The sequence below is a fragment of the Salvelinus alpinus genome, chromosome 30, assembly GCF_045679555.1.
Source record: "Salvelinus alpinus chromosome 30, SLU_Salpinus.1, whole genome shotgun sequence".
Taxonomy (NCBI): Eukaryota; Metazoa; Chordata; class Actinopteri; order Salmoniformes; family Salmonidae; genus Salvelinus; species Salvelinus alpinus.
This window is the reverse complement of record NC_092115.1, coordinates 15,407,570-15,433,856: the sequence shown is the minus strand read 5'-3', so window position 1 is coordinate 15,433,856 and position 26,287 is coordinate 15,407,570. Positions and strand designations below refer to the sequence as shown.

Sequence of the window (26,287 nt, the reverse complement as noted above, 5' to 3'; positions counted from 1 at the left end):
AATTCGGAAGAGGCCGAGGGGCCGCATCCGTGGTTGTCCCACTGCTCTATCCTCAGTCTAAATACCACATCACATTCAAGCCAGGACTGGTTTTCCCCTCATCCCGAGAGATGAGAAATATTTAATATGACTGCTGCGTACTCGGCACCTCCCAAGCAGCAGTGGATAGAGAAAGGATTTCCTGTGAGGGCTCAGCAGATGCTGTCTATCTTGGATGGGAACGGTCCCCGGTGTATAGGAACCCACCTCAGGCACGCTCTTCAACGTTTGACCGCTGCTTCTTTATGAGTTCATTGTGCCAAACTTCCTCTCAGATTTGCTTTTGTAATCTCTTGTGCACCTCCTACTAAAGTCCATATGTGAGGCATGTAACATGCTCCGTTCTTTAAAGATGTAACCTAGGTCACAGAATATGTACAGTACATACACTGAGTGTACAAAACATTAAGAACACCTGCTCTTTCCATGACATAGACTGACCAGGTGGATTCAGGTGAAAGCTATGATCCCTTATTGATGTCACTTGTTAAACCTACTTCAATCATTGTAGATGAAGGGGAGGAGACACGTTAAAGAAGGATTTTTAAGCCTTGAGACAACTGAAACATGGATTGTGTATGTGTGCCATTCAGAGGGTGAATGGGTAAGACAAAATATCTAAGTGCCTTTGAACGGGGCATGGTAGTAGGTGACAGGCGTACTGGTTTGTGTTAAGAATTGCAACGCTGCTGAGTGTTTCACTCTCAACAGTTTCCTGTGTGTATCAAGAATGGTCCACCACCCAAAGGACATCCATACAACTTGACACAACTGTGGGAAGCATTGGAGTCAACATGGGCCAGCATCCCTGTCGAATATTTTCGACACCTTGTAGAGGTGAACAGAATAATCCAAATGTAACCGTATAGGATATCTTTTCAGTTTTTAACATAGGAAATATAAGGATAAGAGTGTATTCATATTCGCAATACTTGTCTAAACTCTGGGAGTACTGACATGACGTTGCATACAATTATGTAAAAAGAAACACAATGATACTTATAACGTTGCAAAATACCAAAACGGTGCAACATCTTAATATGAATAATATAGTACCATACCACCCTTCTTTCACACAGCTTACTATGCCATGTGCCTCAGCAGAATGTGCCTGTCAGCCTGCCCTTCTCTGTCCTTACATGCCATCACCTCACACACCTTAGCTAAGAATAATTATGATTCATAATAGTGATTACAACTCTTTGTATAAAAGCCATACGAAGTCTGAAATCATTCCAAAAAGTGCATGTGCATTTTGAGTGACCTCTGTCTTTTTGATACTCAACGGTTAAAGAAATGTTGACCCAATGCATCTATGGAGGGTTTTGAAAAAAGACGATGCGTTTTCTGGTAAGATAGCACAAAGTCATTTTTTCTCTCCCCAATTTCGTGGTATCCAATGGGTAGTTACAGTCTTGTTGCAACTCCCGTAAGGACCCTGGAGAGGCAAAGGTCAAAATCCGTGCTTCCTCTGAAACACAACCCAACCACACCAGAAGTTAGCCGCACCAATGTGTCGGAGGAAACACCGTACACCTGGCAACCATGTCAGCATGCACTGCTCCCGGCCCTCCACAGGAATTCGCTAGAGCGCGATGGGACAAGGACATCCCCTCCAGCCAAACCCTGCCCTAACTCAGACGACGCTGGGTCAATTGTGCACCAGGCTCCCGGTCGCAGCTGGCTGCAACAGAGCCTGGACTCGAACCAGGATCTCTAGTGGCACAGCTAGCATTGCGAGGCAGTGCCTTAGACCACTGCGCCACTCGGGAGGCCACAAAGTAATTATTAGCTAGTTATTAGGTAATATGCATTTTACCAATTAATTTCTAAGTATAGACCAGCTAAATAGCAAACTATAAAATAAAGGCATTTCTGAAACTAATCTGGCGCCCCTTTTGGATCCCACACTCTGATCAAACATACCGCGTAGCTGGATGTCGGCCCTGTGACCCTCTTGGTGGTATTTGCACAGGTCATGTTTGGCTGCCAAATAGATGCAATGGCTGTGTGCACAGCAGCGATGCTCTGTCCCAGGGTCACCTCCAATGTCACTGGCTGATTCATTAAGGGATGACACAGGTTTGGTATGCCTGAACATGGCAAGGGCCAATTCAGCATGCACCCTGCATGCTCAGAGGTACCCCCAGTAAGCATGGGCAACAGCTGTTCTTCAGCTCGGTTGTGTCAAGTGCCAAAATGCCCAGGGTTTACTGGCATGCTTACTGGAAAACATGCTTACAAGACAAAGTGAGGGTAGATAGTGTGTGGGTGTTATAACTCAAGTTTAACACAAGCAAGTAGCCTAACGGTTAACCACTTTGGGCCAGTAACTGAAAGGCTGCTGGTTCGAATCCCTGAGTTGACTAAATTAAAAATCTGTTGATGTACTGTTGAGCAAGGCATTTAACCCTAGTTGCTCTGGATAAGAGTGTTGGCCAAATCAGGGTTTCCCAAACTTGGTCCTGGGGCCCCCCCTGGGTGCATATTTATTATTTCATCAGGCCTTTGATTATTAGCCTTTATTAGTGCTAGGGCAAAACCCCCAAATCTGTGCTAAATTACAAAAATGTACTGTAAAATGTAAATGTTGGTGTCTTTTCATGTTCAGCACAGAAGGTTGGTGGCACCTTAATTGGGGAGAACGGGCTCGTGGTAATGGCTGGAGCGGAATCAGTGGAACGGTATCAAATACATCAAACACATGGTTTCCATGTGGTTGATGTCATTCCATTTGCGCTGTTCCGAACATTATTATAGACAGGAATCTGCATTGTTTGCTGTTTGGGGTTTTAGGCTCCAGGCAGTGCAGAGGACACAGTTCATCGGCTTCATCACAGCAGTGTTTACTAAAGAAGAGAGGCTTTTTTTTACACTCCCCATAGCACAAAAACAGGTCTAACAATAACAGCAACATGTCTGACCCTGCCTTGTGGCTCCAACAGGCAGTCGCTCTTTGCACCTGCTATTTGCACTCCTACTTTGTTGCCACTTTGTTGAGTAGTGGGAATTGTGGGAAACTGATCCAACATATGCGACGTGGAGGACTGCACCTTTGAAAATAAATGGTTCTAGATTTCATTGACTTATGGAATGCTATTTGTATGAGCTAGTGAAAAGTGAAAAGTCTGAGTGCTATGAGGAAATTATTTGTTTCTGTGGCTGGTGTTGTAGTCCTAAAGCGTTCTTTCTCATTCCTACTGTGTTATGGTCACAGTAATCTCGGTTAACCCAGATCTAAAGTCTTGGTCAGACACTCTATTAATTTCTGGGTCCATACTTGTTAAGAGAAGAGATAGAACACGGATTGGAACCAGAACGAAGAGCTTCAGCCTCTCTCTTTGCAAGTTAGGGACAAGTCTATGGGCAAAATGTCCCCTCCCCTTCCGAAATTCGAAAGATACTAACACCTGCGAAATCTTGATTTGTCCAAAGCAACGGAACTAATGGTGCTAGTTGTCTCATGCATCACGTTGTGTCATGACAGATCTACGGTAACATTTATGTTTACGTAGTCTGTCCACTAGAGATTATGGTCACACATGTTGAGGACATACACACGTTCTCTTCCCCATTGTTAATGTCCTTCTCATGCACACAGGATCGACGTTGGCAGCTTTAGGCTGAAGTTATTTTCAGGTTATTGGGCTAGTAAAAGTTCACCACATCCTAATTTGGAATTTTCTGTGCATGACGTCAATGGAAATTAGTGTTCCTTTCCTCTGTTTTTGTTTATTTTTGTCTTTCGACTTAATTAATGTGCTTTGCTTATGTCCCCAATCTGTTTGAACTTGGACTCCCTCTTGGAGCTTAATTTAAACAGGTCGTGCTGCAATTAGTGTCAGGAAATGGATGCTCTGTGCTTAAGGGTGCACTGCAGTTTAGAGAAGCAGTGAATGTCCGCTAGTTACCTCGGAGGTGATTGTCTGAAGGCCTTTCTCTGTGGTCCCAAGGGCCCCATTAGTAAATGTGAGTACCTTGACCGGGGTCAGTGTCAGGGCAGTAAATCAGAGGCCCCTCTTCCCCACGAGGTACCCTGACCCGACCACAGCACGTCCTGCTACACAGCATGAGGGGTGGGGGGGGGGCTATCCTTAAGCCAACCTGTTTGTCGTGCCAAGTGTCTGATGAAAACTTTTCATAATCACCCCTAGCGTAGTGGCCATCTATTGGTCGGATGAAGCTAGTCTTACATAAATGAATCTCCATTTGACAATCTTCATTAGACAATCGTCATTGTACATCATGACTTTTAATTAAGTCTCCAAGGTCTGTGATACAATAGTTAGATAAAGCATAGGGTGTACAACATTGGTTAATCAAGGGCCAGAGTGTGGGCCTAAGCTGTTTTTGTTTGCTATTGCCTTATAATTACGTTGAAGCTTGGGCAACCAGTTTTGTGGACTGCTATTAAATCTAATGAATTGCCAAGGACAAAAGAACAGGAGTTGTACCTCTGAATGTACAAACCTCATATGCAGAGAGCACAGTAAACATTACTTCACGAGATAACTTGTCTCAACAAGTACATCAGCTCCAGCGGTCGGCATTCTATTGTTGACTATGACATACCCTGCAGACAAGTCACCCAGCTGTTTTTCCCCCTGCTCTGTACAAGTAGATGCCTTGAAGGCCTGTAGACAAAGAGGGAGTGGCCTTGGTATGGAGCTGTTAGGGGGGGTGGGGAGATAGAGGGAGGGAGAAGGAGAGAAAAAAAACACCTGCCACCCACTGATCGAGATGGTTCACTTAGGAGTGGTGTGGTGTGATGAGAAGTTAGGTGACACCTTTTTGTTTTCACCCCTTTTGGAAATTATGTCGTTGACTGAATCCCAAATCACACCGGAAGACGTCGGTCAAAAGCATGAAATTTGCCTGCGAGAGTAGCAAGCGTTAATTCACAAACACTGTTTAACGTATGCCAGCATAATTGTCTTGAAAAGCCATGATAAAGTTCTATTTTCTCTCAAAATCTGAATTCCTCGAATTTTCCAGCCATATCCTGCCTAAGCTATATAGTGCATTCTGAAAGTATTCAGACCCCTTGACTTTTTCCACATTTTGTTACGTTACAGCTGTCATGTATACTCCCTCTCCTAGGTCATCGGGCTGCTGACTATCCCGCACACCTGTCACCATCGTCTCGTGTGCCTCATGACACTCACCTGAACTCCATCACCTCCTTGATTATCTTCCCTATATCTGTCACTCCCCTTGGTTCTTTCCTCAGGTGTTATTGACTCTGTTTTCATGTCGGTGCGTTGTTTGTGTTTCGTGTTTATTGTTTCTTTTATTTATTAAAACACTCCCTGTATTTGCTTCCCGACTCCCAGCGCACTCATTACAACAGCCTTATTCTAAAATTGATTAAATATTTTTTTTCTCTTCAATCTTCACACAATATCACATAATGACAAAGCAAAAACAGGTTTTTAGAAATTTTTGCAAATGTATTAAAAATAAAAAACTTCAATATAACATTTACCATGATTATTCAGACCCTTTACTCAGTACTTTGTTGAAGCACCTTTGGCAGCGATTACAGCCTTACGTCTTCTTGGGTATGACACTACAAGCTTGGCACATCTGTATTTGGGGAGTTTCTCCCATTCTTCTTCTGCAGATCCTCTCAAGCTCTGTCAGGTTGGATGGGGAGCATCTTTGCTTTTTATTGACCATAACCTGATCAGGGAAACTTTGGGCTCTTTTTCCTGGTCAAGACCCATTAACCTAAAAAGTGGGGTAAACTCACAAAACCTAGTTGTCTTGTAAGTTTAAATATTATTTCATGAATGAACACCAAATATTTAGCACTATGTCTTCCACCCGCCTGCCTTCTGAGAAATGACCGTGCACAGGATGCCAGATGATACCATGTGTTATCAAGGCAAAGGGTGGCTATTTGAAGAATCTCAAATGTAAAATATATTTTGATTTGTTTAACACTTTTTTCCCCGTTACTACATGATTCCATGTGTTATTTCATAGTTTTGATTATTCTACAATGTAGAAAATAGTAAAAATAAAGAAAAACCCTTGAATGAGTAGGTGTTCTAAAACTTTGGACTGGTAGTGTAGGTCATTGTTATTTGTGTCGAGCTGTTGATCCACAGAACAGGTGCATTGCTGTACTAGTCTAGACAAGTCCTTTCTGTCATCCTTTTAACCTAATTGTCAAAATGGTTTCCACATTCGCCAAATGCCCTCTCTTGAACAAGACACAGCATTGTGATAAAGTTACATAAGAGCTCACATTATGAAAGTAATGAATCAGATAATCATAATTATTTACCAGAAGACAACAAAAATCACATTTGATCGGATAAGAAGAATGAGACATTCAAAAGCATGAAAGGCAATGATAGACAACGGAGTTCAGACATAAATGATTTAAAGGAATGTGACATTTGTCACAATATCAGGAAGCATAATAATGTCACTCAAGATCAATTTAGACGACATTCATAAATGACCATTTTGGTCTCAAAAGACGATAGCACAAACAGTACATCCATCTACAGTAGTTGTTGGAAATAGGTCAGACATAAGTGTTAGGCTACAGAATAGACAACATTTTCACCAACAACCAACCAGAGGTGTTGAAAAGGTACACAGCAAAAGGAATACTTTGAGATCACTCAAACTGCCCACTGAGACTGGAATTCAAACCAGCACCGTAGAAAAATACCGTTAGTGCACGTCACAACTTAAGTCACTGTTTAGTGTGTGAAACAATCCAAAATGATTGCATTTTGATGAAAAGCTGTATTTTCTTGCAGTGTTTTGAATGTTTGCTTGAATCTGGCCCTAAATATTGCAAACAGGGAGTTTATGAGTTCTGTATGGTAGTGATTTTTCATGTAACAAATTGGTGTAAAATTAACCCCGTGGCAGTAAACAAAATTCCATCTGGAGGACCACACCGAAAATAGTCCTGGAGTTAAACTAGGAACGATGCTTCCCTCTACTGGACATGAGCTAACTCAACATGAAGTTGATATTTCATCATTACGAATAACTTCAACAACAGGGTAGTTTCGTGACATGATAGAGCTAATTGGCAACTCATGTTACTAAAACAACCTGCAGACAGAAAATTAATGGTTTAAACTTCTGCAATTATAGTTTGTCAATAAACATTCAATAATAAAAAGGGTAGGCTAAATGTTTGCAGAAATTATAGTAAATAAGATTTGAGCATAAAGTATTTGATTTAAAATTCTGGAGCACTGAAACTCTACATTTGGGTATGGCTAAGGGCTATAAGGACAAGCTAAAAAAATAGAACACGTCTACCCTGAAGAAAGCTAGTCAACACATTAGGGCAGGGTTTACCACACTGTCCTGGTGCCTCCCCTGGGTGCACATTTTGGTTTTTGCCTTACACTACACAACTGCTTCAAATAATCAGTGTGATGAGTTTGTTATTTGAAACAGCTGTGTAGTGCTAGGGCAAAAACCAAAACATGCACCCAGGGAGGGGGCCCAGGACAGCTTGGAAAACCCTGAACAAGGGAATTGAGGAAATGTTTGGCACTTGCCATTAACACTATGATACGATTGACAAGAATATCCTATCAGTCCATTTAACAAAAATGGATACATCAATGTCAGCACTATACTGTAGTATGATGTCAGGAATATCCCCTTTCATAGGCCAATACCATATGTTACCACAGCATCATACAGCCTTCCTTACCTGAAGTAAACCCTGATCTGACATAAAAGGATATGTGAAGTCTATCATGGAACCCTTGCAAGCCACCCTGATCTCACGAGCTTACATGAATGGTTCGCTGCACGAGGCCAGTGAAACAATTGTGTAAGCTTGTGAGATCATGGTGGCTTGCGAGGCTACCCTTGCTCTACAATCATTCTAGATATTGGAGCAGTAAGGACGTTAAGATTCGGTCAGGCAACAAAACCCAGCCTAACTAAAACAGCAAAGTGTTCCATGATGTACAAACTGATATCACATTCCACTTCATAAATATTTCAATCTAATGACCATACAATATTTCTACAGTGGCAATGGGCCACTGTGTACTCAAATAGTCCAAGTACAGGCTGAAGTTCACCCATGCACCACCTACCCACCCCTGTAGATCTGAAACTATTAATAGGTGTAAGCAACATGGTGAAGATTTCATCCAATCCAATTCTATCAAATCTACCAAGGGGGCATGTTCAGTTTAAAATTAAAACGCAGCAGAACATTCCAGAGACAATGTAAAGTACATCACATGGTTCCAGTACTGTACTTCAAATTCAGCACCCGTATTACATTTTTTTTGCAGTACGAGGTGTGAATTCTATGTCGTAATAGGATAATCCAAATCACAAGTTGGCATTAATACCATATTATAGAAAAGAGAGTACATTAACATAAACTACCAAGTGCAGATCTCAGAACACGTCTACACATGTTGGCCATTGAACAGAAAAATGACAAATCTTTGCCTTGAACAACATTTTATTTAATTAACTTTGCACAAGTGAGATGTGGGGCCATTTTCAGGTGTACTGATGGGGTGTCATCTCCAGAGGCTTTCGTTTGGCATCGCACATCTTCCCCGACCACTGCAAGGAAAGAGGTGGGAATTCATTAATTTACGCACATAGCTAACACTTTGAAAAAACTAAATAACAGACCCAAGGACACAAAACTAACATGACCTCAACTTGTCCCTGGGATGATACACATGGAAGTAGAGATGAATGATTTCCCAGTCCACCTACACCATTATTCACATACTATGAAGCAGTAATTTTAGTGGTTGTAGTGAGTCGTTCTGAGCTCCCTCGAGGGCCATGGCCAGCAGCCTTGGTATTTAGTTCCCTTAGCTTCTGGTGCCAAGAACATTACATCAGTGAGTGTACTTGCACTGGTGGCAGTCTAAAAGCCGACCAAAAATATTACACTTCAGGAATGGAAACCACTCCTGCAGGATTGTTCCAGCCCTACTTGGGCTCCCGAGTGAAGCAGCGGTCTAAGGCACTGCATCCGTGTTAGAGGCGTCACTACAGACACCCTGGTTCGATTCCAGGCTGTATCACAACCGGCCGTGATTGGGAGTCCCATAGTGTCGGCGCACAATTGTCCCAGCATCATCCGGGTTTGGCTGGTGTAGGCCGTCATTGTAAATAAGAATTTTTTCTTATTTGGATAGAAAACTCTAAAGTTTCTAAAACTGTTAAAATAATGTCTGTGAGTATAACAGAACTGATATGGCAGGCGAAACACCGAGGACAACCCCCCCCCCAAATGTCAGCTTACCACTATTTTCAATGGCTAGTATTTTAATAATAAGGCCAAGTCCTCCCAGATTGCAGTTCCTAGGGCTTCCACTAGATGTCAACAGTCTTTAGAAAGAGTTTCAGGCTGGTTTTTGGAAAAGTTTTTCTAGGTGGCTCCCATTTTGGCTGTTGTGTTTCTAAGCGTGTGGAGGAAAGCGCGTTTTCTTATTTATCTCCGGTAATGAACATACTATTCTCCGTCTTAAATTGTATTGTTTATTTGCGTATTAGGATACCTAAGGTTTGATTATAAACGTTGTTTGACTTGTTTGGAAAAGTTTATTAGTAACGTTTGGGATTAATTTTGTATGTGTTTTGATGGAGGGAAACAGTGGATTATTGACTGAAGCGCGCCAGCTAAACTGAGTTTATGGATATGAAGGACATTATTGAACAAAAGGACCATTTGTGATGTAACTGTGACCTTTTGGAGTGCCAACAGAAGAAGATCAAAGACAATTTAATATCGCTATTTCTGACTTGTCGCACCTGCCTGGTTGAAATATGATTTTCATGTGTTTGTATGCGGGGTGCTGTCCTCAGATAATCGCATGGTTTGCTTTCGCCGTAAAGCCTTTTTGAAATCTGACACAGCGGCTGGATTAACAAGAAGTTCAGCTTTATTTTGATGTATAACATATATTTTCAAGAATGTTAAATATTTGAATTTCGCGCTCTGCAATTTCACTGGATGTTGGCCAGGTGGGACGCTACCGTCCCACATACCCTAGCGAGGTTAACTGAGTTGCATAGTTAAATAAAAATAAATAAACACAACTGCGCCTCAGGACCATGATTAACTGAATCGGGAGTGATAAGGTTAAAGCAAAACCATGTGCACACAACTACTTTCTAAGAGTACATTTGAAGGCCCTTACCATACTTGAAATCTAAGTTCAGGTTAAACAAAAAAAATTCAGTTGAACATATTTTTTGCAATATTTCAAGTACTCCAATTATTTTTAGTATTTTTTATTTTATTTAATGCGGTTGTTTCTACGTAACAAAGGTATGAAATTATTTAAAATACAATTTCGTTTTGGGCTTACTTGAGGTCAATTTGCAGTGTAAAAATTATTATAATTATGTTTAGGCTGCCCGACCATCTGCTCTGACAAACCGGCCCGTGGCTTAATCTAGTTGCCTGCCCCAACTTTGTATGAATAGTACACACCTATCGTAGCCTCCTGGCTTCCCTTTCAGACTCCAGAAGTGTCAACACATCGCCTTCTCTGACTGGCCCCTTCACATTCCTGATGATGGACCGGTTGCTGTCATCCATGAACTCCACACGGACCTGAAAGAGAAAGGCAGGATACATTAGAACAGGGTTTCCCAAACTAGGGATTGCAAGAGTGATTTGTAATAGACTCATAGCTCACAAAAACGTAAGCACGGACTGATTACTTTTAAATCAAATTAACATTGGGGTCATGATTTACAGTTAAAACCATAACTAGTGTTAGCGTCCATTGTTTGTTGCGTCACCCGTGATAAATTTGAAAACATGTAAACTATTTACGATTCACCACCCCCATTTCCACAACGAGTGCCTGACACCGTTTGCCGAGGCTGTGTGTGAAGCCAGGGTGCCGTGTATATAGTATCTAATTAGTATCTAACAATTTCTAAATTGTTACTAACTGTAAAGCATGAATTTAACCTTACTGGGCTTAAATTACTGTAATGTATTTGTACCACCTAATTTGCATATCACCATCTTAATTGAATTTCTACTTTCATAAAGACCTGTCTGCAACCTTTGACAGGGACCTAAATACTATTTAAATCAGACCCCATCTGAAAAGTGTTTAGTGAACTGGTCCATTTGTATCAATCCGTTGACAGTTGCCAACTACACCGAACAAAAATATATAACACAACAATTTCAAATATTTACCTGTTACAGTTCATAAAGAAATCAGTCAATTTAAATAAATTAGGCCCTAATCTATGGATTTCACATCACTGGGAATAGATATGCATCTGTTGCTCACAGATACCTTAAAAAAAAGGGGGGAAAGGTAGAGGCGTGGATCGGAAAACCAGTCAGTATCTGGTGTGACCACTCGCCTCATGCAGTGCGACATCACCTTCGCATAGAATTGATCATACTGTTGATTGTGGCCTGTGGAATGTTGTCCCACTCCTCTTCAATGGCTGTTTGAAGTTTCTGGATATTGGCGGGAACTGGAACGCTCTGCCGTACAAGTCGACCGATTAAATCTTCACCCATTTGGTGAAGTAGGCTGTGATACGATGATAAATTGTCCGGGTGACTGGTCTCAGACCTTGCTGCAGGTGAAGAAGCCAGATGTGGAGGTCCTGGGCTATCGTGGTTACACGTGGTCTGCGGTTGTGAGGCTGTTTTAGAGTGGCCCTTTGTCCCCAGCACAAAGTGCACCTGTGTAATTATCATGCTGTTTAATCAGCTTCTAGATATGCCACACCTGTGAGGTGGATGGATTATCTTGACAAAGGAGAAATGCTCACTAACAGGGATGTAAACAAATGTGTGCGCAACATTTGAGAGAAGTAAGCTTTTTGTGCGTATGGAACATTTCTGGGATATTTTATTTCAGCTCATGAAACCAACACTTTACATGTTGCGTTTATATTTTTTGTTCAGTGTAGTTTCTCAGGGATGAGATGCACAACATCTGTCATTACTTGGATTTTCCATGAAATGCTACATAGCTAGTTGGCCGACTAGTGACCTCAAATGCCACCAACAGTCTACCTATACATGACAATCTTAGACATTAGCAAGTGGCATAGCCAGAAGAACTACAGAATGTGAGAGCTCAAGGACTAGTTTTCTGCACAAGGCGTCACCATTAGCTAACTTGCCATTGACATTCTTCTCAACTGGTTGGGTTGGCTAGAAAGCCAAAACTGTAACGTTCACTTTTTCAGAATGTAGTAACATACCTGGGTACACTGCCCCTGGGAACCCGTTCTCCCGAGCACCTTGGTGACCTGGAGAAGAAATTTAAACAGACAATTACACAACTGGGGTAAAGGGAGGGGGAAATAAAGAGCGTGTTCTTTAGCTATCGAGTTGTTAGCTACAGTAACTAGCAAATGGCTGCTGTAGTACTCTCAGCACGCGCAGGCCACCGAGCAATGAGGACCGATGCTCCGTTCAAGTATAAACGTGGTATTAACTTACCAAAAATGAGCTCAAATGAAACAATGAGTATTTACGAATTTAAATGTTCATGTATTTAAAATATTTCACAAAGGATTGGATTTTCTTACTCTAGCAAGCTTGATCGGCTGCACGCGGCTGGCATCCATATTGTCAGGTTAGACCGGAAAGGAAGTCACGTGGTGCGCAGTACAGTATATATTCAAGCTGTAATACAAAATATTTTAACCTCTTAATAAATCTACACACTTTATATTTTATTTATATTGTACATGACCTGCGTTTAAAAATAAATCTCCCTGAATTAAAAACATCGCCTATGTAAAAGAAGTGTAGATTTCCAGTTCCGGTAAACTGGTTCATTCATGCCGCATTCACATGCTCTACTATGAAACTGAACTAGGAAACGCTGACATTCCGAGTTTTGTTAAATGTTTATCGAAATACATGTGCTGCGTTCAACCAGTTAGCATGTCGGACATTTCCGAGTTTTGACTAGCACTTGAAAGCGGCAACATAAATATCTTATTATCTCTGTTTCATTCCACTCTGTAAAATAGGGGGTGGGGGAACTGAGATGCACCATCTCTGATTATATGAATAATCAATGTGCTGCCTTTGATTTCTAATAATAGTTGTATAATAAATGTTTTATATTATAGGTATATTTTAAAATAGCAAAGACAAAGCCTGATAAACTAATTAAAGCATTGTGTGGAGTATTTGACATCGATAGAAAGTAGAATTTCAAAGGACTAGACATAACAAATGCATTTGTAATGACACAAATATACAGTATATCAATAAAAATGTTTAGGCTACTACTGGACAACAGTAGTTGTCCCGCAACGGATTTTATGTGGCCCAAGTTTTTTGAGCAAAAATACACTGAACAAAAGTATACATGCAACATGCACGAATTTCAAAGATTTTGCTGAATTACAGTTAATGTAAGGAAACCAGTCAATTTAAATAAATGAAGCCATAAATCTATAGATTTTACATGACTGGGAATACAGTCATGTATCTGTTCGTCACAGATTCCTTAGGGGCATGGATCAGAAAACCAGTCAGTATCTGGTGTGACCACCATTTGCCTCATGCAGCGCGACACATCTCCTTCGCAGTGAGTTGTTCAGGCTGTTAATTGAGGCCTGTGGAACGTTTTCCCACTCTTCAATGGCTGTGTGAAGTTGCTGGATATTGGTGGGAAATGGAACACGCTGTCATACGTCAATCCAGAGTATCCCAAACATGCTCAATGGGTGACATGTCTTGTGAGTATGCAGGCCATGGAAAAATGGGATATTTTCCGCTTCCAGGAATTGTGTACAGATCCTTGCGACATGGGGCCGTGCATTATCATGCTGAAACATGAGGTGATGGCGGCAGATGAATGGCACGGCAAATGGGCCTAGGGATCTCGTCACGGTATCTCAGTGCATTTAAATTGCCATCGATAAAATGCAATTGTGTTTGTTGTCCATAGCTTATGCCTGCCCATACCGTAACCCCACCATGGGGAACCCTGTTCACAACGTTGACATCAACAAACCGCTTGCCCACACGATGCCATACACGCTGTCTGCCATCTGCCTGGTACAGTTGAAACTGGGATTAATCACACTTCTCCAGTGTGTCGGTGGCCATCGAAGGTGACCATTTGCCCACTGAAGTCAGTTACAATGCCGAAGTGCAGTCAGGTCAAGTCCCTGGTGAGGACGACGAGCATGCAGATGAGCTTCCCTGAGATGGTTCTTCGGTTATGCGAACCCACAGTTTCATCAGCTGTCCTGGTGGCTCGTCTCAGACCACCCCTCAGGTGAAAAAGCCGGATGTGGAGGTCCTGGGCTGGCGTGGTTACACGTGGTCTGTGGTTGTGAGTCCGGTTGGATGTACTGCCAAATTCTCTAAAATAACATTGGAGGTGGCTTATGGTAGGGAAATGAACATAAAATTATCTGGCAACAGCAATAGTGGACATTCCTGCAGTCAGCATGCCAGTTGCATGCTCCCTCAAAACTTGAGACTACTGTGGCATGGTGTTGTGTGACAAAACTGCACATTTTAGAATGGTATTTTATTGCCCTCAGCACAAGGTGCACCTGTGTAATGATCATGCTGTTTAATCAACTTCTTGATATCAGGTGGATGGATTATCTTGGCAAAGGAGAAATGCTCACTAACAGGGATGTAAACAAATTGAGACATTTGAGAGAAGTAAGCTTTGTGCATATGGGACATTTCTGAGATTTTTTATTTCAGCTCATGAAACATGTGACCAACACTTTACATGTTGTGTTTATATTTCTGTTCAGTATATACACTGCTCAAAAAAATAAAGGGAACACTTAAACAACACAATGTAACTCCAAGTCAATCACACTTCTGTGAAATCAAACTGTCCACTTAGGAAGCAACACTGATTGACAATAAATTTCACATGCTGTTGTGCAAATGGAATAGACAAAAGGTGGAAATTATAGGCAATTAGCAAGACACCCCCAATAAAGGAGTGGTTCTGCAGGTGGTGACCACAGACCACTTCTCAGTTCCTATGCTTCCTGGCTGATGTTTTGGTCACTTTTGAATGCTGGCGGTGCTTTCACTCTAGTGGTAGCATGAGACGGAGTCTACAACCCACACAAGTGGCCCAGGTAGTGCAGCTCATGCAGGATGGCACATCAATGCGAGCTGTGGCAAGAAGGTTTGCTGTGTCTGTCAGCGTAGTGTCCAGAGCATGGAGGCGCTACCAGGAGACAGGCCAGTACATCAGGAGACGTGGAGGAGGCCGTAGGAGGGCAACAACCCAGGAGCAGGACCGCTACCTCCGCCTTTGTGCAAGGAGGAGCACTGCCAGAGCCCTGCAAAATGACCTCCAGCAGGCCACAAATGTGCATGTGTCAGCATATGGTCTCACAAGGGGTCTGAGGATCTCATCTCGGTACCTAATGGCAGTCAGGCTACCTCTGGCGAGCACATGGAGGGCTGTGCGGCCCCACAAAGAAATGCCACCCCACACCATGACTGACCCACCGCCAAACCAATCCCAGAACTACAGCAAAGGACCGTGTGAAGATGTTGGAGGAAACAGGTACAAAAGTATCTATATCCACAGTAAAACGAGTCTTATATCGACATAACCTGAAAGGCCGCTCAGCAAGGAAGAAGCCACTGCTCCAAAACCGCCATAAAAAAGCCAGACTACGGTTTGCAACTGCACATGGGGACAAAGATCGTACTTTTTGGAGAAATGTCCTCTGGTCTGATGAAACAAAAATAGAACTGTTTGGCCATAATTACCATCGTTATGTTTGGAAGAAAAAGAGGGATGCTTGCAAGCCGGAGAACACCATCCCAACCATGATGCGTGGGGGTGCTTTGCTGCAGGAGGTACTGGTGTACTTCACAAAATAGATGGCATCATGACGTGGATATATTGAAGCAACATCTCAAGACATCAGTCAGGAAGTTAAAGCTTGGTTGCAAATGGGTCTTCCAAATGGACAATGACCCCAAGCATACTTCCAAAGTTGTGGCAAATGGCTTAAGGACAACAAAGTCAAAGTATTGGAGTGGCCATCACAAAGCCCTGACCTCAATCCTATAGAAAATTTGTGGGCATAACTGAAAAAGCGTGTGCGAGCAAGGAGGCTTACAAACCTGACTCAGTTACACCAGCTCTGTCAGGAGGAATGGGCCAAAATTCACCCAAATGAATTTTGTGGGAACCTTTTGGGAAGGCTACCTGAAATGTTTGACCCAAGTTAAACAATTTATAGGCAATGCTACCAAATACTAATTGGGTGTATGTAAACTTCTGACCCACTGGGAATGTGATGAAATAAATAAATCACTCTCTCTACTATTATTCTGACATTTCACATTCTTAAAATAAAGTGGTGATCCTAACTGACCTAAGACGGGGAATTTTTAGGAATTGTGAAAAACTGAGTTTAAATTTATTTGGCTAAGGTGTATGTAAACTTCCGACTTCAACTGTATATGATCGTATACAAATGTAAGCAAGGTTTGAAATGATTATGTTTTAGTCAAATATTATATCTGTTTGGGCTTGTTGTGGTCAATTTGCAGTCTACAAATGATTTATAAATATGTTCCGTCCCCCTGACCATCCACTCATGAAAGATATTGTCCCACAGCTGAATCTAGTTGATTTTCCTTGTCCTAAACTGTTGGTCTTTCTGGGTCTGCCTCTACCTGACTCTTTGTCTCTCTCTGCTGTGGTGGATAAAATATTCATTCCCTTTACCAACTTTCTTGTCATTTTCTTACAGTAGCCAATCAAGTTTTGAATGTTTGGACATTTTGAATTATAAAACCATTGTAATATTCTGTCCTAGAGTACATTTAAAATGTGTTCCTTCATGTGGTAATCAACACAGATGACTGTCAGCTAGATGTCAGAGTGGAGCTTGCAGACTGTGCCGGACTATAATGAACATACAATGTAGGCCTACACGACTATAACAACATTTTTAAACTGTGTGCTTCTTGCAATTCAGTCATGACCAAAGTTCTGAGAAATAATATTCCCCACTATGTTTTTATATGGGCAATCTGCAGTTAAGCGTGATATTCCAGTTTACATTTTTTAAAATATATTTCCACACTATTGGGTCGAAAAAACACTCTGAAATTGTGAAAATTATGATAATGTCATTTTTGTGTTAGAGCTGTTTAAAAAAAATTATGAAGGAATTTCAGCCTGTTTAGCCGGGATGGAACTTTTGTCCCACATCATGACTTCACAATGTGATCTGATTATAATAGACCAATGACTGGGGGTGGGCTCTAGACCATCCTATCAGCCAATCAGGGCTGTGTATGTAAATCATAACGCCATCAGACTGAGCATTTCAAGGACCAAACAAGGCTTAGGGAAATAAATGATTAAAAAAATACATACAGTATGTGGAGTTATTTTCATTAAATAAACACACAGTGATTTATTAGACATACAGTGATGATTTAAAAATACAATTACAAAGACTGCATGGGGCTTTAAGTCCAAAAATGGATATAGCAACTGCAGCTTGCTGCTTTAAGGTATAAATACCGTCTAGGCCAGTGTAATAAGGGGGGAATAAGGGGGAAATAAGTGATCTGCATGATAAAACTGCAACCAAATTTGGTTTCTCATGTGATTCACATGAAAAAAGTGGAGGTTGGAGAAGGCATAGATGTGAAGTTATACAAAGGTTGTCGTTTACTGGGATTCCTTTTCAGTTTGAACTGCATGTACCTGTAAGCCTTTAATAGCCTTGTCACAAATGGGTGACTGCTGTCTCTGCTCTGCCTTTCCCTCCTCCCAGCACCAAATCCTTAAATCACAACACTAATCCTCCCGGACAGTATTTTTAACTTCCGTTAGGACAGAAAGAACAGCAATGGGATTAGAGAATCAGTGAGGAGGATGAATCCCCAACTCATGCTCTTGATCTTCTTGCACGTTGAATCAAACACGGAGTAGCTTTTTCTCTCCCTGCTGAATTTGTAAGGAAAGGAAAAGGAAGAAGAAAGTCTTGCCGTTGTTGTTCTTTGTGTCAAGGAATGTGAAACGTGTGACATATTGGATTTGTTGGTAAGGTCTTTACTGATTTAATTTTCACTAGGTGAGCAGGATTGATAATTCAAAACATTTCCTGCCCTCTGAGGGGTCGTACAATGGAACAACCTTCAAAAAACCCTCATCACCTAAAAAAGCTGAAAAAACGGCGCTCCAGTTTGTTTGCCAGCGTGAAGCTGAACACCAGCTTATCCAAGAGCATTGAAGAACCAGACGCTACCTTCCCCTTTGCACAGGAGAGCTCTGTGAAAGCATGGACGTCCATGGACAACCTGGACAACCCTGCTACTCAGACAGTGATCCCGAAGGAGAACGGGCCCGAGAAGAAAAGGGAGGAGAAAGAAAAACGTGTCGCCAGACAATCCAACATAGTCACCATCAATGTCGGTGGGAGAGTCTTTCACATACCTATCCATCTGGTTCTCCGCTACCCCAAAACCAGGATTGGCTCTCTGGCCCTCTGTACCGATCCTGTGAAGAGGATGACACTCTGCGACGACTACTCCGTCCGCAAAAATGAGTTCTTCTTTGACCGGGACCCCACTTTCTTCCACTACATCTTCCACTTTTACTGCAGCAACGTCATGTGGGTGATGGAGAGTCTGTGTCCCCTCAATTTCGAGGAGGAGATGAACTTCTGGGGTCTCCGCATGAGGGACACTCCGAGGTGTTGCCGCATGCTGTTTGAGGAGAAGGTGGATGAGATCAAAGATGGCCTGAAGGTCAACCAGGAGCTGATCGACGAAATCAAGCCGGCCCACAGGGATGAGGAGGGCATGTTCAAGACCATGTTCCTGGGAGGTTTCCGCAAGGCCCTCTGGGACCTGATGGAGAACCCCTACTCCTCTTTAGCGGCCAAGGGCTTCGCCGTGTTCTCCAGCCTCTTCGTCCTCATCTCCATCGTGGCCATGACACTCAACACGGTGAAGGAGCTGAGGAAGTACACTATCTACGGCAAGACCTACATGGAGTGTGTGGAGATCGTCTCCATCGTCTTCTTCACCTTTGAGTACTTCCTGCGGCTACTCACCACCTGCGACATCAAACACTTTGTGAAAAGCGGCCTCAACTTTGTGGACCTGTTGGCCGTCATGCCCTACTTCATCCAGATCATCTTTGAGATTTTCACAGATGTTGATGATGCTGGTGCCCAGGAGGACCTGAAGACCATGGCCAGGGTCAGCAAAGTCAGCAAGGTGCTCAAGGTGGTCAAGCTCATGCGCATCTTTCGCATCCTCAAGCTGGCAAAGCATTCCACGGGAATGCGGGCGTTTGGCTTCACCATCCGGCAGTGCAGAGAGCAGGTGTGCTGCTTATTCCTGTTCATTATCATGGGCATCTTCACCTTCTCGGCCCTCATGCACTCTGTGGAGCTGGACCAGCCAGGCACCCCTTTCAGCAGCATCCCTGATGCCTGGTGGTGGGCCGCAGTGAGTAAACAACTTCAAACTCCATATCAGGGGTATTCAACTCTTAACTTACGAGGTCCGGATCCTGTTGGTTTTCTGTTCGACCTGATAATTAATTACACCCACCGGGTGTCCCAGGTTTAAATCAATGCTTGATTAGAGGGGAACAATGGAGAAAAGAAAGCTGTGGAATTGTCTTCAAAGTGCAGAGTTGAGTTTGAGGGTTCTATATGTTTTGTGTTCTGTATAATATGCCCTAAATCTCAGTTATTTTTCTATGGTATGATATGGCATTCCTGTTCATTGACACTTCTAGTATAGATTTTTCATCCTTTTAACTCTTATTTGAACTCTCTCAATTGATGTTGCCAGTTGCAGCATACATAAAGGATCCATTTCCTGTTTGTGGTTCACTTCAATCATGAGGAAACAGGCCCAACAAGGCTTTTCATGACCAACGGGGAAGGATGACAAAAATACTTCCCTGACTTTTGTTTTTAATTTCTGAGTTGGATAATGTACAGTGCCTTCAGAAAGTATTCACACCCATTTACTTTTTCCAAATTTTGTTGTGTTACAGCCTGAATTTAAAATTGATTAAATTGAAATGCATTTGTCACTGGCCTACACAATACCCTATCATGTCAAAGTGGAATTCTTTTTTCAAAATGTTCACCATTTTTTTAAAAACCTGAGTCAATAAGTATTCAAACCCTTTGTTATGGCAAGCCTAAATAAGTGCAGTAGTAAAAATGTGCTTAACAAGTCACATAATAAGTTGCATCGACTCACACTGTGTGCAATAATAGTGTTTAACATGATTTTTGAATGACTACCTCATCTCTGTACCCCACACATACAGATAATTGTAAAGTCCCTCAGTCGAGCAGTGAATTTCAAAACACAGATTCAACCACAAAGACCAAGGAGGTTGCCTCGCAAAGAAGAGCACCTATTGGTAGATGGGTAAAAATAAAATAGCAGGCATTGAATCTCTTTGAGCATGGTGAAGTTATTAATTACACTGTTGATTGTGTATCAATACACCCAGTCACTACAAAGATACAGGCACCCTTACTAACTCAGTTGTAGGCAAATGGTGACTTTAAAACTGTTATAGTTTAATGGCTGTGATGGGAGAAAACTGAGGATGGATCAACAACATTGTAGTTACTCCACAATACTAACCTAATTGACAGAGTGAAAAGGAAGCCTGTATAGAATAGAAATATTCAAATACATGCATCTTCTTTGCAACAAGGGACTAAAGTAATACTGCAAAAAAATGTGACAAAGCAATTAACTTTCTGTCCTGAATACAAAGTGTTATGTTTGGGGAAAATCTAATACAACACATTACTGAGTACCACTCTCCATATTTTCAAGAATAGTGGTAGCTGCATCATGTTATGGGTATGCTTGTAATCATTATGGACTGGGGAGTTTTTTAAGATACATATATATTTTTTTAATCTACGGAATGGCGCTAAGCACAGTCAAACTCATAGAGGAAAACCTGGTTCAGTCTGCTTCCCAAAAGACACTGGGAGATGAATTCTCCTTTCAACAGGACAATAACGTAAAACATAAGGCCAAACCACACTGGAGTTGTTTACCAAGAAAAGTGAATGTTTCTGAGTGGCCAAGTTACAGTTTGGCTTTAAATCTGCAAGACCTGAAAATGGTTGTCTAGCATTGATCAACAACCAACTTGACCGAGATTTAAGATTTTTGAAAATGATACGTGGCCAAATGTTGCACCATCCAGGTGTGGAAAGATCTTAGAGATTTACCCAGAAACACTCACAGCTGTAATCGCTGCCAAAGGTAATTCTACAAAGTAAATGAGATATTTCTGTATTTCATTTTCAATAAATTTGCAAAAATGTCTAAAAACATGTTTTCACTTTGTCATTACGGGGTATTGTGTGTAGATGAATGAGAAAAAATCTAGGCTGAAACAAAACAAAATGTGGAATAAGTCAAAGGGTATGAATACTTTCTAAAGGCACTGTATTTGCGTATGGCCTTTTCAGCCTTTTACCTCCATATTTTAACTCTCTCAATTGATGTAGCTAGTGGCGGTATATATAAAGGATACATTTGTGGTTCACTTTCATCATGAGGAAACAGGGTCAACAAGGCTTTTCACGACCAACTGCGAGGGATGACAAAAATACTTTGCTGACTTTAGTTTTGAATTTCAGAGTATGATAATGTATGGATGGATGCATGGGGCATGACATTGTGTTCATGCATCATAGTCTGTGTGTCTTCCTCTTTGGTGGAGGACATTATAGGCTTTATCTCCAGGCAGCTGTTAACTTTTACGTGTCTAATCTTGTCTAATGCCATGTAATGCCTTTCGTTTCAAGCCATGGTTTACAGACTGATTAGAAAAGTTGGATCCCTGGAGGTTGAATTGGTCCTTGTTATTCCCAGAAGTATTTCCGGACCTGACATACTGTACATGACTTGTGCTGTAACTAACATCATGATCAACTACCATAATTACCTAGATTAGTATCAGGCTTATTCTCAAGGTTTGTCTCCTTCACTTGGTTGGATTCTGATTCAAGTGAAAATATACAGTATGTTCTGTCTTTTCGTTGTCAGCCAAATAAACCAGGCTGTAGCGCAGCCATACTCACCTGGCAGACCTGACTAAAACGGGGTCAATAAGGACAGCGGGTCCTGATTTATATGTATAAATATTTTTTTTAGGAACTCAGTCAGGCTTTCAACTTACTGCTGTTGAGAGTTGTAATAGTAGAATGGCTGCACAAGGTGGAATTAATTTGTTAGTGCATGGGAATTTTTCCTCTTGTAATGTTATTCACTAACAGACCTTAGAGTGCTATTTATAACCTGTCAGAAATTTCCATTTGATTAACTACTGGCCATGTTAGCTAAATGGGTATAGTTAGGCTATCCAGCTATCAAAATCTTAGTTATCATGGCCAGATTACGTGACCAGGGGCCTCGACCCCCAGGGGGCCACATTGATTTAGTTGAGTAATTTAGGTATCACATGAATACACATAAGACATGAAAATATGTGTTGAATTTCCAGCAAATTTGTTCTCTCTGCCAACAAGAGGGGTGTGAACAGTTTAAACAGCTTGGGGTCACAAGGGTCGCGATGTGGGGGTTTGTGACGATGATGATAAATTACAATATCCATCCGGACCTTTGCCATCTCAGAAATCTGTGTGACCAGACCTTCTCTAATAGTAGTTGAGTAGTCCTGGTGTTCTGTATAGTATGTGGCTTTGACTAAAATGTTCTTTGAGATGAACACAACAAGACCATTTCCTTCTTCGTCCTACAGGTGAGCATCTCCACTGTGGGCTATGGTGACGTGGTGCCCATCTCCTATCTGGGTCGCTGCGTGGCATTTGGCTGCATCTCCTTTGGCATTATCCTCAACGGCATGCCCATCTCAATCCTCTTCAACAAGTTCTCCGACTACTACGCCAAGCTCAAGGCCCAGGAATACACCCAGACTATAGGCCCGGGTGTACGCACCTTCCAGCTCAAGAAACGTCTGCGGCGCAAGTTCGATGGCTGCTTCGAACCACAGCCTTCGGACGACTCTGATGACGATTATGACACCGCATACAATCCAAACAGGAGTCAGAGCCGTGCGGGCGCCGAGTGAGACCCTGATGGCAACGCCCCTTAAATGCCTTTCTCGCCTTCACGCTGGAGACTAACGCCCCCATCTGCCTCTGACTATATTCTAAGCCGGGATGTAGGAAAGTAAACATTGGGCAAAGGGGGTGGTGGGGGTGGGGGATTGAGGCTGAGCCAAGGGGAGATAAACCGTAAGCTACAGCTTTAGACGTGGCACGCTAAGGGTGACTCCTCAGTCAAATGGACAGGAATTACCCCCCATCGGGATTGGTTTCTAAGAATAGCACCTGATGCAGTTAAGCTGAGTGGAACTAACTTTTTACCAGGCATTCATGCCTATAACAGAGTAACGACCAACGTTTATTAGACTATATTGCACAAACCACTTCAGAAGCTGAGAGATGGTAGCCAGTAGGCCTATGACTGCTCCGTTGGATGAAGTGCTAATATACATTTTTTTTGGAGGGGGCCTCAGATCTATAAAATGTGCAGGCTGTAAATTTTCAAATCAACACATGCAATTAGGCCTAATTAGTTTATTATAACATGATAAAAGACACTATTGCAGTTGGATGATACTTCCAGTAGGCAATTACTTCTCAGTTTTGGTCAGAAATTTAACATTCAACTAATTAATTGAAAAAATTATATTATAAAACAACAGTTTTAACGGTATCTTTAATTCATTAGTAGAACTGAACCCAACTCTGACATGGTACTCAGTTTCTACCCAAATGTCCATGTTATGGGCAGTAGTCAGTTCAAGTTACACTATATCCTTAAAATGTATACAGTTAGACAGTACTATATAGTACTGTATACAGGACTCATTTGAAATAGACCATGCGATGGGTGTCAAAGAATAAAAGTTATTTCATCTGAACTGTTTTATTTCTTGTTTTGTTGAATGTCTCATGTCCTATTAACAATAACATGTTACCACAACCAGCCAGTAAGTCAGTGAAATGGAAGGATGAAGCCAAATACATTGAACTAAAGTCAACTGCAAAGCTTTCTGGGAAATAATAATAAGTGTTTGATATAAATAACAACAAACGAAAACAGTTCTGCTCTCCATTGATAAAAAATATTTGATTGTAATAAAATCTATTTTCAAGGTTGAAATGTGTGGCTTGCGCTCAAATAACTACAGATAGAGTATTGAAACAGAAATCAAGATCACAAGCAACCAGACATTGCAGTAGTTTGATACGGCACAGATAAGCTGACTGTCTAATAGTATTTAGGGATAAGGTGACTGAAAGGATAGCAGCAGTGGTTTTTAACAGTCGCCTGGCAGTGACTTCTAGCGTTAACATGGGGCCATGGGACTGTATTACGACAGTAACAGTAAGGAGTGAGAGAGGACAGAGAGGAAACGGACCCAAGGCTATCCACACACACATTCATGCTGTGAAAAGAGATTGTGTGACGCTGTGACGCCACAATTGTACTCCTTGGTAATTCTATTCTCGCTATGATGCACTTCTAATTTTATTGTCTGCATATTTTTTTTAAACGCAAACAAAACAAGATGTTACTGAAGCCCAATAGCCCAATGCCAAGTACTGTGTAATGTCTGTGGCATGAATCTGTGGTATGAATGCTCATGGTGAAGTCATTATCCTTGACTCTGTTTTGAACTTGCATCCTGATTTTGTTAGCTTTTTTGAGTCTAGTGCCATGCTTTTTGGTTGTTGGCACTTTGCTTTTACCGGTATTTCCAGCATGATCCACTAGGTTTGCTGCAGATAGAAAATCATACAGTAGGAAAGCTCTCTCCAATCAATCATTGTCTGGTTGTGCGTGTCTGTTAGGTGGGGGAATTGCCTAAACCAGTGGATGCATAGCTCTGCAAATCTTAAAATCACACAAAGCCTATTGGTCAGGGAATACTATCTGTAGATCAGTGATTCTACATCTCACTTTGCTCAAGCTGATCCTCTCCAACGGACTCAGAAGTTGTAGCTGTTGGCGTAAGACATCTGGGCTGTATGATGCATCATACGGGCCAGATTTCTGTATTTTGAAAGTTACATATCTTAAACTTGATTGCTGACATGCAAAACATTTTGGGACTATATCAACAATGGACTAAGAAATACCAAAATATGTTTTTTGGGTGGAGTTTTCCTTTAAGATGTTGGCTTGACAGTCCAATAAACTTCCCATGGTTGGTTTCATTGACTCTCCCCTTTAACTGCCCATAATTAACCAATTTTTAGCAACATCTTCTGAGTCTGTTGAAGAGGATCAGCTAGAGCAAAGTGAGATGTAGAATCACTGATATACAAATAGTATTCTCTGACAAATAATAGGCTTTGTGCGATTAAGATTCACAGAGCTACGCTTTCCCTGGCTTAGGCCAGGGAAAGCTTATTGGGATACAGGCCAGGGAAAGTTTATTGGATTGAATCAGCTGTGTAGTGCTCATGGCCTAAGCCAGGCTCATGTCCTTAGGGAAAGGACATGAGCCTGGCTTAGGCCATGAGCACTACACAGCTGATTCAAATAGCCAACTCATCATCAATCTTTGATTATTTGAATCAGCTGTGTAGTGCTAGGGCAAAAACCTAAATGTGCACCCAGGGGGGGGGGGCCCACCACAGAGTTTGGGAAACCCTGGCTGAGGCGATTCCCCCCTCCCCCACCAAACACACACAACCAGACGATTGATTGGAGACAGCTTGAGTCAATTAAATAACATTTCCTAGGATTTTCAACCTGCAACAATATGGTGGATCATGCTGGAAGCAAAATGCCCAGCCCTAGTCCTGACACATTGCCACAATTGGTAAATAACACCCCCAAGAAAATATGCCAACTAATTACAGAGAATACATATCACATTTTCAAATAATTTAAAATGGAAAGTCCATAAATGTGGAGAATGCTGAAGCTATGTGTCATATTTTCATAGTAGAAGTATCATTTTTCCTATATTTGCACCACTAACTTAGTTCGTAAACCCCATGCCTGGGCGGCAAGTAGCCTAGCAGTTAAGAGCTTTGGGCCAGTAATCGAAAGGTTGCTGGTTTGAATCCCTGAGCCGACTATGTGAAAAATCTGTTGATGTGCTCTTGAGCAAGGCACTTAACCCTAATTGCTCCTGTAAGTTGCTCTGGATAAGTGTACTAAAGTACTAAAATGTAAAAAACAACTACA

At 41.8% G+C, this 26,287-nt stretch overlaps 2 protein-coding genes across 2 annotated transcripts; one reads left to right on the top strand and one right to left on the bottom strand.

The window, feature by feature from the left end:
* Nucleotides 1-8,494: 8,494 nt before the first annotated feature.
* LOC139560541 (small ribosomal subunit protein eS28) lies at nucleotides 8,495-12,898 on the bottom strand. Its single transcript, XM_071377401.1, has 4 exons — nucleotides 12,598-12,898; nucleotides 12,268-12,315; nucleotides 10,511-10,633; nucleotides 8,495-8,619 (listed from the first exon to the last, which is right to left on the bottom strand). Exons 1-3 carry the CDS (start codon nucleotides 12,634-12,636, stop codon nucleotides 10,511-10,513), a joined length of 210 nt encoding a protein of 69 aa, XP_071233502.1. The 5' UTR covers nucleotides 12,637-12,898; the 3' UTR covers nucleotides 8,495-8,619.
* A 5,124-nt stretch (nucleotides 12,899-18,022) lies between these two features.
* LOC139560225 (potassium voltage-gated channel subfamily V member 2) lies at nucleotides 18,023-23,238 on the top strand. Its single transcript, XM_071376802.1, has 2 exons — nucleotides 18,023-19,507; nucleotides 22,818-23,238. The coding sequence occupies exons 1-2, from the start codon at nucleotides 18,176-18,178 to the stop codon at nucleotides 23,145-23,147; spliced, it is 1,662 nt and encodes a 553-aa protein (XP_071232903.1). The 5' UTR covers nucleotides 18,023-18,175; the 3' UTR covers nucleotides 23,148-23,238.
* Nucleotides 23,239-26,287: the final 3,049 nt, after the last annotated feature.